This window comes from Panthera onca, chromosome B4 (genome assembly GCF_046562875.1).
Source record: "Panthera onca isolate mPanOnc1 chromosome B4, mPanOnc1 haplotype 2, whole genome shotgun sequence".
Lineage (NCBI taxonomy): Eukaryota > Metazoa > Chordata > Mammalia > Carnivora > Felidae > Panthera > Panthera onca.
Window position 1 is genome coordinate 136,054,253 of NC_138345.1, and position 13,805 is coordinate 136,068,057.

The following is a 13,805-nucleotide window of genomic DNA, read 5'->3' on the forward strand; positions in this document are numbered from 1 at the left end:
ACTGCCGGCGAGACAGAGTTTGCAGGTTAACTGCCGCCAGAGCAGGAGCATCGACAGTCTTCAGAGAAATGTAACAGAATCCAGTCTCCACAGCACAGTATTTATAGTGTTCAGCCCTATACTGTCTGATGTGCAGCCACAGTCACATGTGGCTGTCGAGCACTTGAACCGAGGCTAGGGCAGCTGATGAACTGAAGCTTTTTATTCATGTTCGTTAATTTAAATTTTAAAATTAATTCAATGAGGGGCACCCGGGTGGCTCACGGTTAAGCGTCCGACTCCGGCTCAGGTCACGATCTCGCGGTCCGTGGGTTTGAGCCCCGCGTCGGGCTCTGTGCTGACAGCTTGGAGCCTGGAGCCTGGAACCTGCTTCGGATTCTGTGTCTCCCTCTCTCTCTCTCTCTGCCTCTCCCCTGCTCATGACTGGAAAACTTTGAAGTACGTTTGCAACGACTAAGTATATGAAACTTGTATTTTAATTATAAATTTTATGAAATCTAAATATAGATCAAGTATTTCCAATGGAAACTTAAGTGTGTAGACTGAAGTCGGCTGTGAGTATAAAGTGTATAGCAGGTTTTGAAGGCTTCGTACACAGAAAAGAATGCAAAATAACTACTGATTGTCGATTTTTAATAGTGATAACACGTTGAAGTGATACATTTTGGACACGTTCATTAAATTAAAATATTCAAATTAATTTCACCTATTTCTTTTCAGGTGGCCATTAAAACATTTTAAGTTACATGTGTGAGTCACTCTATATGTATATGTGTGTGTGTGTGTGTGTGTATATATATATATATATATATATATATATACTATGTATTAAAAAAAATTTTTTTTTAATTTTAGTTTGAAGTAATCTCTACACCCAGTGTGGAGCGTGAACACAATCCTGAGATCAAGAGCTGCGTGCTCTGCCGACTGAGCCAGCCAGGCACCTCTCATGCTGCATTTCTATTGGATAACACGGGTCTGGGATGTAATCCAAATACAGTAAAACCTTGAATTGTGAGTAATTTGTTCTGTGAGTGTTCCGCAAGATGAGCAAACATTTCTAATAAAATTTTAACTTGATAAATGAGTGATGTCTTGCAATATGAGTAGTACGTGACATCGAAAGTCACATGATCACAACTGAGCCAATGGTTTCTCTCTCTCTCTCTCTCTCTCTCTCTCTCTCTCTCTGTGGGATTGTGGGTGATTGTCTCCCATGCTCAGATGCTCAGTCTCAGGCCGTGGTGTTTGGCAGAAATCAGTGATTTTTCAGAACGTTGGAAGGTGCCCACAACTGGCACCAGTGTATTTTTGGTCACTTCGAGGCACCTACAGACAGTCCTTTGCTTTTCCAGACAAGAGCAAGCTTAGGAATGCTTTGCTTCCTTCTAGGTCAGGCTGCCTGCAGATAGAGACCCTTTCCTCTGCTGCCTAATTGCCAGTTACGTTATATAAGGTATATGATAAGAGTTTATTAATGCTCTACTATAGTCAACATCCGTGTGAGCATATACAATGGCCCCCACACAGAAAATGATTGAAAAGAAGGGTGCGAAGAAGAAGAAGATGATTACTATGGAAGTTAAGACGGAAATCAAGAAGTATGAACAAAGTACATGAGTGGCCGAAATTGCAAGATATTATACGAAGTCTGCGTCTACATCTTGTCACAGAAGAGGAGGAGGAAAAGGCAGAGGAATCCTCACTTCAAATGAGATTATGGATACGTGTAAAATGGGGGAAACAGCACAAAATTTTGTAGAAAAGCATCACCCAAATAAGGCTATAGCAGTGCGAGTGACGAATCTGTTGAATGACAACGCAATGTCACACTTCTGTGAAATCCTCAAAAGAAGGCAAAAGCAAGTGTTATTGGATATATTCCGTGTTAAAGTTGCATGAAATGAAAAAGATTCCATTGAGCCAATAGATATTAGTGATTCCGTTAGTGATAGTGAAAGTCGTCCTACACAATAACCCTCCTCTCTCTTGTCTCCTCATACCAGCCAAGAAGGTTTTCAAAGGCAAGTGCAGGGTAATTTGTTTACTTTGCTTTGTTTTTTCTTTATTATTTTGTATTATATTACAGTATTGTCATCATTTTTATGTGAATATTTTTGGGTTGTGGAACAAATCATCTGAGTTTCCATTATTCCTTACGGGGAAATTTGCTTTGATATATCAGTGCTTTGGATTGCAAGCATGTTTCCAGAACGAATTATGCTCACAAACCACAGTTTAACTGTACACTCAAGTACAAAGAACTAGAAAAATGTGACCCTCGTTGAGGGAAAAAAACCAATGCAGGCCAACCCTGAGACAATCCAGATACTAGAATTATCATTCAAGGACTTTCTTAATTTTTATTTTAGAGAGAGAGAGCACAAGTGGAGGAAAAGGGCAGAGGGAGAGAGAGAAAGAGAATCTCGAGCAGGCTGTGTGCTCAGCATGGAGCCCAACGTGGGGCTTGATCCCACAACTCTGGGGTCATGAGCTGAGCCGAAATCAAGAGTTGGATGCACAACCAACTGAGCCACCGAGGTGCCCCTCACTCAAGGACTTTAAAACAGCTATTTTAACCTTGCTTAATGAGTTAAAAGAAATACGCCCATAATTGAAGAAAAAAGTGTAAGCATATGAATAGAAATTATAAAAAAGAACCAAATGGAAATTCTAGAACTGAAAAACACTATATCTAATATTCAATATTCACTGGATGAGCTTACGAGCAGAACAGAGATGTAAAGAAAGAGCCACTGAACTTGAAGACAGATCAACAGATCTTATCTCATCTGAAAAATAGGGGAAAAAAAGATTTAAAAATGAACAGAGCCTCAAGGGTCTGGGGACAATACCAAAATGTCTCAGAGAAGATAAAGGAAAAATATATGTATTTGAAAAGAATGGCTACAAACCCCACATTCAGTGAAAAACAAAATTAAAGGAAGAGAAATCCTTGAAACAGTACCATGGTATGCTCAAGAAGAAACAACAAATAGGTCTACAATTTCATTTTAAATCAGCCAAAGGAAGAAGAGCCAGTCCCTGAGATTAAGACTAGAATTCAGGAACACCCGAAATTCTCTGGGCTGTTTGTTTTCCTAACACATAATTCCCCTGTGGTAAAAGAAAGCAAACTGAGTTGGGTGGAGGTAGTCACCAAATTCTAGAAGGAAATAGGCTTTTAAATACTATAAAATGCCAGACTCTGATGAAGAAGTAATGAATGAGTAAAAATATGTATATTTGTGTGTGTGTGTGTGTGTGTGTGTGTGTGCGTGTGCCTGTGTGTGTGTGTACGAATTAATAATTGGGTTATTGGGTTGGAAGGTACACTACTGATATTCCCAGCCAACTTTTCTACTTTATATTATGACATCGCTCCCTATGGATTTATTTTGAGAGTGTTTAATTACTATTGTATTGTGCATTCCTTTTTTAAAGGCCCTGAGGGCTCACCCACCAAATGTTGACTATTTACAGCCCCCTGGTATGGTACCCCACCGGAAGGCCCAAGGGCCTGTCCTCCATATCCCTCCCCAAGTAACTGCATCTTCCCTGCTGCAAACCCTTGGCCCCCTACGGCTTCCAGGACAGAAGCCGAACTCCTTTGCATGGTACTTTTCAGGACTGGCCCCCCTGTCCACAACTTGACACGTATCCCTTTGCTTCTGATACAAACAGCACTACCCAGTTCTCTGAATAGACATGCCACGCTGAGTCTGACATGCACGATTTCACCTGGGCTATTATTCTCTCTGCCTAGAATGCCCTTCCGTTTTTTCATCTGGCTAATATCCACCCCTCCATCACAACGCGACCAAAAACACCGCTTCCTCCCCAAAGCCTTCTTGGACAACCCCCCCATTTTTAGGTAACTCTCCTGCCTGTGATGCCCACGCTTAGCAACACTTGCAAATACGTCTCATGGGACCGGGACCCCCTCAAGGGCAGGCCTGCGTCTGATGGCTCTGCACTGGGTCCAGCATACAGTAGGTGCTCAATAACCATCCAATGCAAGAACAAATGCCAAAATACTAACTTCCAAAATATGAGTTGACCAAATACTCTTTATGTGGAAGCCTTAAAAAAAAAAAAACAAAAAACAAAAAAACTAAAGGAAACAGCTGTACCAGTGGTCCACACAAAATATGACTCGCGTCCATGTTGATCACCCCACATCCGCCAGATTTAAACTGAATTGTGAAAAATAAACAAAACTTGAACCACTCACTTGGAACCGTGGGGGGAAAAACCAGAACACAATGCCCGCTGCAGTAACCAACCCCATCTTTTCCAGAACTGGGTTATTCTAAGTCGCTTGTGCATACGGTACCTGAGCCAGGACATCTTGAAACTGTTCTCTTGTGAGAGGCATCAGGAAGGTTGTGATAATTCTTTTCAGCTCACTCTTCGACACTGTCATGTTGTGATTGGTATCGAGCAGCTGAAAGGCCTTTCTCAACTCGTCTCCCTTATCGGTAATTTTTTGAAATAAAATCCGTTTGACATCTAAGAAGGACAGTATCGGATTTGCAATAGCAGTGGCTGTCAAAGAGATACAGTTGTTTATTAGACGTGCTTAAAGCAAAGATCTCCAAAACCACTTCACTGCGGACTAGGATCCCACAAACTTCTAAAACACTCTTTCTTCTACTGTAGCTCACTTTACGCATCTAAGCATTGCTTGACTTGCAACGGCGAATCTACGGCCATTTTTTACCTCTGAAATCTGGTCAACATAAAATAACAGTAATCACGTTAAAGAGAAAAAGCAAAGCAAAGATAATCTTCCCTGTCCAGGACATGTATCATTATAAGTAAAGAAGGTGGTCTTCAGAAGAAAATTCAATTAGAACAGTATCATTTCAAATAAATCTTCAAAATATCATATTCACTTTTCACCCCCTTGCCACTTTTTTGAGGGGAAAACGTGTAACTCTCAAATCTAGATCATTTCCCTTTCCAAGACAAGGAAGGGATGAGAATGGCTGGTCCCCTGGAAGGTAATGAAAGAATGTCAGAAGGTGCTAAATAAGTTCCCAGAGGCCGGGGGGCTGCACTTCCTGGGAGGAAAAGCAGCCACGTGGGGCCCGTGGCGCTATAGATCCCAGGGGTCCCCGTGTCACCAGAGGAGAGCTGACACACCCCAGCCTCCATCCTCTCTAAGATGGAAACAGCCGTGGGAACAAGTAAATACAGTAAGTACAAATCCACTCATGGTATCAGTCAGTTTCACAAGCATGAGCACGTGATTGTTCCCTTTTGATAGTTTACAACCTACTCAAGAAAGAGGAGCCTAAAACGAAAGGTAGTTTGGTAAATCTGTTCTATTGACTTATGAGACTGCAAAGGCTTGGTGACTACAGTTTACTTAGTAGCTTTGCTTTACATAGTAAATTCTGGATGTGTGTTAAATGTCTTTAATGTCATTTCTTCTTTTATAAACTCATTCACAAGCAGGAGCCAGGGAAGGGTGATTCTAGTTATTTCCCTTCAAATGAGAATTTGTTATCCAGGTATCATGCCTCTCTGGCATGAGCTTTCACCAACGTTCACCTTCCCTGATGCTCGCCGAGCACCCAGGAAGCCCATGCCAGGTGCTGGGATGCCTTTCGCTCGCCATGCCCACTGCCTCCTTGGGGAGGGACACACATAACCAGGACCCACTGGAGACCTAGAAAAGAGGGTGGCTGGTTTGGGGTGACAGGCTGAAGGTCTCAGGAAAAGCTGCTTACAAGAAAGAGGTGACAACTTCAACTGGAACTTGGTGCTCCCAAGAGTGAGAGAGGCTAGAAGCAGGGGGTACTGTGGAGGACAGCCAGTTGAGGCAAACAGAGGGACAAGCCTAGGAGGCATCAACCCGGAGACGAGACTACGAAAGTCAGCAGGAGCCAAATCCCAGGGGCTCCCATCCAGCTTCATGCTCTGGTCATGGGACACCAAGCTGGGACTTCCATCGAGAGAATGACATCACCCAATTTTCATTCTTAAACTGAATTCTGACATCACATGTAGGAGGGACAGAAAGGGGAGGACCCAGTGACAGTATGGAGACATGTCGTTAACTAACAGCATGCTCAGGCACGTATTAATGGAGGTCTACACTAAGATGATGGGCACGGAGGGAAAAGTAGGAGTGAATGAACGAGAAGTTGAAATAGACCAGGTAAAGTCCCTAGTGCTCCAATGGCAGATCTGTGAGCAAAATAAATGATCATTGCTATTCCAAGCTTCTACATTTACAGGAGTTCGTATATAGCAATACATACTGGAACGGATGAGAAAAAAGTTTATGGGAAAACTAATGAATTCATTTTGGGATCTCTGAGTGGGAATGTCCACTTGAAAGCTGAACACAAACATTTAGAGATCAGAAGTGGGGGAACTGGCCATGTAGAAGCCATGGGGGAAGCACGCCACGAAGAGAAGAAGGGAGCCCCGAGACACACTGACTTTTAAGGAAGTATAATTCAGTCATTCAAAAAATATGTATCGAGCACCCATCATATTTCAGCCAATGCTCTAGGCACTGAGGTATTACAGTGAACCAGACAGAGGAGATCAGCTCTTGTAAAGCTTAGAATCTGGAGGAAAGAGTAAAGACAAGGAACAGATAATCAATAAGCGATAAAATAATGGTAGGCAGAAGTGCCACAAAGACGGTGAGAAAGAACACGGCGAAGAGCCAGGGGGGAGCCGTTTTAGGTGCAGTAGTCAGGGAAGTCCTCTCTAGGTGTGTGATGAGCTGAACCACAACGATGAAATGAGCCAGCCAGACGAGAAGCTAGAGGGGACACAGCAACAGGTAAAGCGCCTGCGCAGGAATGAGTTTGATGTGTCCAGGAAAGCAAAGGGCCAACGTGGACACGGCACGCGTGTGTCGCGTGAGACGGAGGGCAGAAATTGCTGAGATCGGGGTGGGTGGTGCTTCAGTGTCTGCACAAGAACCTGGGGTTGTCTCCAAAGGCAACGGGAAAGCTCAGGAGAGTTCAAGCAGGGCGGTGATCCCCTCTAACCTACGTTGTCTTCAAAAATCACTCCGGCTGCTGTGTAGAGAGTAGATTACACAAGGGCAAGAAATGAGGAAGAAGACCAGAGAGCAGGTGATTGCAAGGGTCCGAGAAGAGGTATCTGTGGCTTAAACCAGGTGGTGGCCCTGGATGTGGGGCAGGCGGGGAAAGTAGACAGATGGGAGGTATAGTCAAGAGACAGAGTGGACGGGGTTTTGCTGACTGATCGGCTCAGCAGGGCAGAGCCTGAAGAAACCAAGGACAGCTGGGGGCTGGGCTCGAAGAACCACATAAATGATGGTGCTATTCACCGAGATGGAGAACGCCAGGAACGAAGAGCTCTGCTTGGCCGGCTCACGGTTGAGATGCCCATCAGATGAACCCAGGCAGAAAGGTCAGAGAGGCACCTGGAGATTCGATCTGGAGCTCAGGAGGGAAGTCAGAACGGGGCTATCGCTCTGGTTATGCGTGAGGCGTAGAGATGCGGGGACGTGGAGTCAGAGGCTCACCTGGGAGGGAGCAGATGCGGGGAAGAGGACTGAGTAGGAGCCCCCAGCGTGAAGAGACCTAAACGTCCCAGATTTCCAGGGGCCCCGCCGGCACCCCCCCCCCCACTCCATTTCCGTCCCCGGAATCTCAGAAGCAGCCGATCCACAGGGAGGGGCTGCGTGGCTCCACGTGGGCTGGCGAACCCGGTTTCGCCCTCTGCCCACCCAGCCCCGAACTCCTCCTCCGGCCCCAGGGTCACGAAGGAGCCTCTCTTGTCAATTTATGTCTCCACCTTGAAACCTTTTTTTGGGCTTTTCACGTCTAGTTTTAGTTGCTTCCCAAGAAGCACTACCTTTGCAATCAACAATTCTAATTTAAAAGTCATCAGAAATATTGGTTTGAAACTAGTGGACAGTAAAAGGAAAACTCTTTCACGTGCCTAACGCGCCTCCCAAGGTTTGAAAGGAAAGCAGTAACGACACTCACATAATCGGCTGGTGGGAATACAAATTGATATCATCTTTCCGAAGGGCAAGTTGACAACCTTTTCTGCATCCGTTTAGAATATACAACAGTCACAAGAGACTGTCATTCTCACCCTAACGATGAGAACAAGTGGGATGCTCAGTTTTAAGCCCATCAGAGAACTGAGGGATGCCAACAACCTAAATTCCGGAAAGGGCAAGCCACTCCTCAGAGGGGACGGACCCGGGGCCCTTTTACCCTTTGCAGGAGCAGGGGGAGCAGAGCACATTCATTCTCGACCGGGGTGAGGGAAAAAGAACCAACCATTCAGCGGCCGCGCGGGGACAGGTGTGATGGGCTGAGGCCGCGGGGCCTCAGCCACAGGGCAAGTCCGCGCCCGCCTCCTGCGCCTTCCCGCGGGGGTGGAAGTGACACCCCACTGCTGGGGACGAGGTACGGGGCTGTGACGGGGCCCGGGTGGGCAGGCTCTTCCCTGAGTGTAAGGCACCTGCTCACCAGAGGCTGAGGACAGAGCGCGAGAGCAGAGGCGAGTCCCTAAGGCTGAGCCCACCTCAGGGGCCCACCTGCAGAGTGGAGGCAGGCAGGCAGGCAGGGCAGAGACAGGCGTCCTCAGGAGCGGAAAACTAGGAGCTGGGCTGGAGGGCAGAGAACCCCCCACCCCGGAGACCCTCCGAAACTGGCAGGGGGCGCCGTAAAGCAGAGAGCCAACCCGGCAGCCGGATTGGGAAGCGCTCGGACGTCCAGATCAAAGCATTTGAAAACCAGGGGCAGCTGCAACCGAAGCCAGACAAGAGCTCAGTTCGGAGATGAAATGGAGACAGCCCATCTCACTTGAAGCCTGAGAGAAGAGGCTTTCAACAGTTTCTTCTGCTTCCTCCGTGCTCCACACAAATGTGTGCCATTAAGTCTTTTTAAAACTGCGAGACAAGTGAAATGAGAAAAGGTGACCTAACCAAGAGCGAAACCAGAAGAGCCACAGAGAGAACAGATGGAGAAATGATCAGGTGTGTAAAGCAGGAACGGTGAACACGTTCAAGAGATCACAGGCAAACCTAACAACACGCTGAATATACAGGGGATTTCAGCGGGGAAAAGCAAAACTGTTCTTGAAAGCACACCGCAAAGCTGGAAATTAAAAGTATAAGATCAGAAGTAAAAAGAAAAAACTCATTTGATCTGCTTAACCGCAGACTGCACACGACAGAAGAAGAGCCTCATGAATATAAAGTCAGGTCCAGAGCAATCCTTCAGATTTGAACATAAAGCAAAAAAACTGTTTTAAAAGGAAACAGGGGTCCCAGGTCTGTGGTTTGCCCCATGAACAGCACTCATTTAATATGAATTATGCAAGTACGTCACCTCCATGTATGTGCACCACCACGCAGGAGACAGAGGGCAGCCAAACACTTCGCGGTCCCCACCTTCGGGGAGGCAAAAGGTGCTAGGAGACTTTTACTTTAAACAAGAAAAAGGAATTCAGTACTGAGAATTACCACCAGTAAAAACGGAAGGCAAGTGGCCAAAGGGAAAAGCAGGCACTGACGGCACGTAAGGCAGGCGAAGGACTAGTACCTTCCATACAGAGAGAGCGCCCACGAGTCACCCGAAGACCAGCCCACAGCAGGGGAACGGGCAAAGGATATCAGCAGGCGGCTCACAAAAGAGGGACAGAAAGCTGGCAAACTGGACAATCAAAGCTCACCTCCCCGTTCAGGAAAGGCAAGTGGACACGACAGAATACTGCTTGTGCGTGAGGCGACATAAGAGGCGAAGTTCTGGGTTAGGATACTTCGAGGTCAACACTTTCAAGTGTTCCTTGCGGGGATGTCCAGGCACACACTTCCCAAGGCCAATGTGGCAGAGCGCAAGAGCCTCGGCGGGAACGCCCCTCGATCCACGCTGCTCTGCAGGATCAGAAAGTTCAGCTAAGACGCGTCCAGAGGGCACCGGACACGTGGGGCTGCTGCACGGTGTTGGCAGCTGCTGGCCGACCCCCACCTATTCTCCCCTTTTCCCTTGGAAACAGAAATGCTCAAATTTTGGCAGACATTCGGCCACCTAGAGATCTGTATTTCCAGACTCCCGGGTAGATGCCCGTGACCCTGCGATCCACTGGGAGGAAGCACAGTGTCCAGTCCGACTTGACGGGAATGCCTTTCCCCCCTCACAAGGCAGAATTCAGTGCATCCGTGCCTTTGTCCCCTCTGAGGCCTCCTGGCACCTCGGGTTGTGTGCTCGCTATGCTTTCCGCACACGCACTTCCGTTCTGGTAGTGTTTGCCTCAAGCCACTAAAATTCTTTACCCCCGCCCCCCCCCCCCCCCGCCGGACTGTGAGTGCCATCAGGGCAGGACCTCTGCTGGGCCCACCTCTTTATCCTCAGTACCTATGACAGTTCTTGTCACATGTCAGGGCTTAGAAAATGTTCAGGAAAGAAGGAAGGGGAGGGAGAGGGGGGAGAGATGAAAAGATATCTACTTTGGGGAAATGATTACGTTGAATTTTACTGCTTTAACACTGAGAGATGCAAACGAGTTTAAAACTTACATCCACACAAAAACCTGCATGGAAACGTTTACAGCAGCTTTATTCATGAGTGCCAAGATGTCTTTCAGTAGTGAACAGATAAGCTAACCGTGGTACATCCATGTAAGAGCATATTTTTCAGAGGTTAAAAACTGGGCTACTGCCTCATCAAAAGACAGGAAGGAGCTTAAGTGCGTACTGCTAAGGGAAAGAAGCCCGTCTCAAAAGGCTCTATACGATATGATCCCAACTTGATGACATTCTGAGAAGGCAAAACTATGGAGACAGTAAGAAGACCAGTGGTTGCCCCGACTAGGGGCAGGGAGGGATGAATGCGTGGACCACAGGGGATTTTGTGGCGCAGTGAAATGATTCCATGTGATATCGTCATGCTGGACACGTGCCATTATATGTTTATTAAAACCCAGAGGATGCACAACACAAAGAACAACTCGACTATAAACTGCAGACTTTGGTCACTAACAACGTATCAATAACGGCACATCAATCGTAGCAAATGCACCTCACTAATGCAAGATGTCAACAGTAGGGAATGGGGATGAGGAGTAAAGGGGTGTATGGAACTCTCTGGACTTCAGCTACATTTCTCTGTAACCCTAAAACTACTAAAATAAAGAGTCCCTAATGAAGAAAAACTAAGTAAGGAGATATACTAGGGAACACGGTAGTTTTGGAATCACACTGTCTGGGTTCAAATCTTGATCCTGCCACTTTAAAACTACATAACTTCTGGGCAAGTGGTTTGATCGAGCTGTGTCTCCGTTTCCCCATAAAGAATATAGGGACAGTAAGAGAGTCTACTTCATAGCTCTGTTGCATGTGGTTAAATGATATGTGAAGCTTTTGTACAGAGTCTGGTACATACTAAACACACTTAAGTAATATCTACCGTTAGCATTATTTCTTCACGAATACTCACTTGAAGAAGGTCTAAACACACGTTGGAAACCATTCCTTGAATACACTCTACACGGTGAAGAGTGAGGTCTTAAATTCATGAACTTGTGTGTGGGAGGATACGAAATATGCCAGTCCCGTATAACCGCCATTTTGCACATTAAATCCCTGGGACATAAAAGAAAGCAGAGTACATTACTTTTGAGCACACATTACAAATGTGGCCAACCTCCTCCCTATTCTTCTTCCAAAAGGACAGCTGGAGACTCTAACAATGCTAGTCATGACCTTCTTGCCAATGTTTCAAAAACTCTTCTTAAAATGAACACAAGATCATGATTTTAGACTCATTGATTTTAGTGGATCCACTAATTTTCAAAAATGGGGAAATAAGGAAGTTCTTGGGTAGGAAGATCCACCCGCATCTTGACTACCACTGACTCATTCCTTTGGTGGGAGTAAGGATGGAAAGTTTGGATTCCCTATGCTCGCCTCAAGTGCCTCACTGCATATCCATCCCAGAGGCAGAGCAGACGGCAAGAGCACCAACAATGGTTCAGTAAGAACCTCTGAAAATCCTCTCCTCCATGAAGACAATAAGAAAACTGGCAAAACTCGTCAGAACCCACTTTTTCAGAACCCTGGAAATTAACCAAAGGTTTGCAGAAGTCTAGGGAGCCCTTATTCATAAACACTGGCAGAATCTCAGTATGAACACCACGTTTTGTGTCACTTCAACTTCCCCTGCTCCCGTCCACCCCTGCCCCCAAATAGGCAGTAGCCTTGAAACCAACAGCCTGCAATTTCAGTGAAAATCCGGCAGTCTGCCAATCGCTGGAAAGGGGAGAATGGGGTTGGTGCTCCTTCGAGCACCATTACAAGAAATTGTCAAAAGGCATTTGCTGAAAAAAAATCAGAGGCAACTGTTGTCTAGGCTTCTAGCTGCCTAAAGGATCAGATAAGAGATGGAGCAAATAATAGACTAACAAAAAAACCTTAAAGGGAAATCTAGGGAATGAGATGTCCATAGGGAAGCTCCCACATAATCTTGGGAGTCTAGAAAGCCACTCACACATATAGAGCTGTGAGCAAGCCCAGGGCTGTGTGCTTGCTCAGGAAAGAATGGAGCAGGCCCTAAACTCTTACCTTGGGGCTGACCTTGGGGCTCTGCACAAGCAGGAAATGAAGCCTAAGGTAGGTCTCTAAACTGCCCATCAGAGTATTAAAGGAACACTCAAATACACACAAAGAGCCCCTCAGCAAAGACTGGAAGACTATTATTTGCAGGCATTTAAGGAAATCTCTGCCCAATCATGAGCTGATCACTAAAGTAACCAATCAGACACTTCAATGGTCATATGTGACAAAAAATACAGACTTTACAAAGTCAGTTTAGAAAAGTCCCCTGTATAGGGGCTCCTGGGTGGCTCAGTGGGTTGCTGTTGATTTCAGCTAGGTCTTGATCTCCTGGCTTGAGTTCAAGCTCTGCACTGGGCTCTGTGCTGAGTGTGAAGCTTACAAGAGGAGAGGAGAGGAGAGGAGAGGAGAGGAGAGGAGAGGAGAGGAGAGGAGAGGAGAGGAGAGGAGGAGTCACTAAACAAAAACAAAAATTTAACAAGTGGAAAGAATATGTTTTCAAAAACTGCCACATTATTTAAAATGTCTAGTTTTCAATAAAAAAAATTATGAAACATGAAGAAAGAAAGAAAGAAGAAAGAAAGAGAAAGAAAGAAAGAAAGAAAAGAAAGAAAGAAAGAAAGAAAGAAAAAAGAAAGACTCATACATACATACATACCTTTAGAAACCATGCAAGCTAGGAAACAGTGAGGTGAAACATTTAGTGTAGAAAGGGAAAAAAACCTACCAACCTAGAATTCTGTATCCAGAAAAATTATCCTTCAAAAGTTAAAGGCAACTAATACTTTCTTACACAAACAAAAACTGAGGATAAGTCACCAGCAAGCCTGCTTTAAAAAAAAAAGGTTAAATTCTTCAGAAAGAAGGAAGAATTATACAAGTCAGAAACTTAAAGTTACATAAAAAAGAGGAGCATTAGAAAAAGCATAAATTAAGGTAACATAAACACATATGCACCCAATAATAGAGCCCCAATATACATGAAGCAAAAACTGATAAAACTGAAAGGAGAAACTGACATCTGAACAATAATAGCTGAAGACTTCAACGGCCACTTTTAATAGTGGATAGAACAACTGTACAAATCAACAATAGAGGACTTGAACAACACTATAAACCAATTAGACCTAAGGGGCATGTAAAGAACACTCCACCCAACAATGGTAGAATATACACTCTTCTCAAGTGCACATGGAACATTATTCAATCATATGTTAGCACATAAAACAAGTCTTGA

At 45.3% G+C, this 13,805-nt stretch overlaps 1 protein-coding gene across 7 annotated transcripts in view; it reads right to left on the bottom strand.

Moving 5' to 3' along the window:
- EFCAB6 (EF-hand calcium binding domain 6) overlaps window positions 1–13,805 on the bottom strand; it is a 244,332-nt gene that overhangs the window by 208,135 nt on the left and 22,392 nt on the right. For 5 of the 7 annotated variants that reach the window (XM_078449359.2, XM_078449361.2, XM_078449362.2 and 2 more), the window contains 2 exons: window positions 11,454–11,599; window positions 4,337–4,548 (listed from right to left, as the gene is read on the bottom strand). In XM_078449359.2, the coding sequence (XP_078305485.2) occupies window positions 4,337–4,548; window positions 11,454–11,599 (358 nt within the window). Of the gene's footprint in view, window positions 1–4,336; window positions 4,549–9,690; window positions 9,848–11,453; window positions 11,600–13,805 lie in introns of those variants that run through there. The other 2 variants (XM_078449365.2, XM_078449363.2) reach the window with 2 other exon arrangements.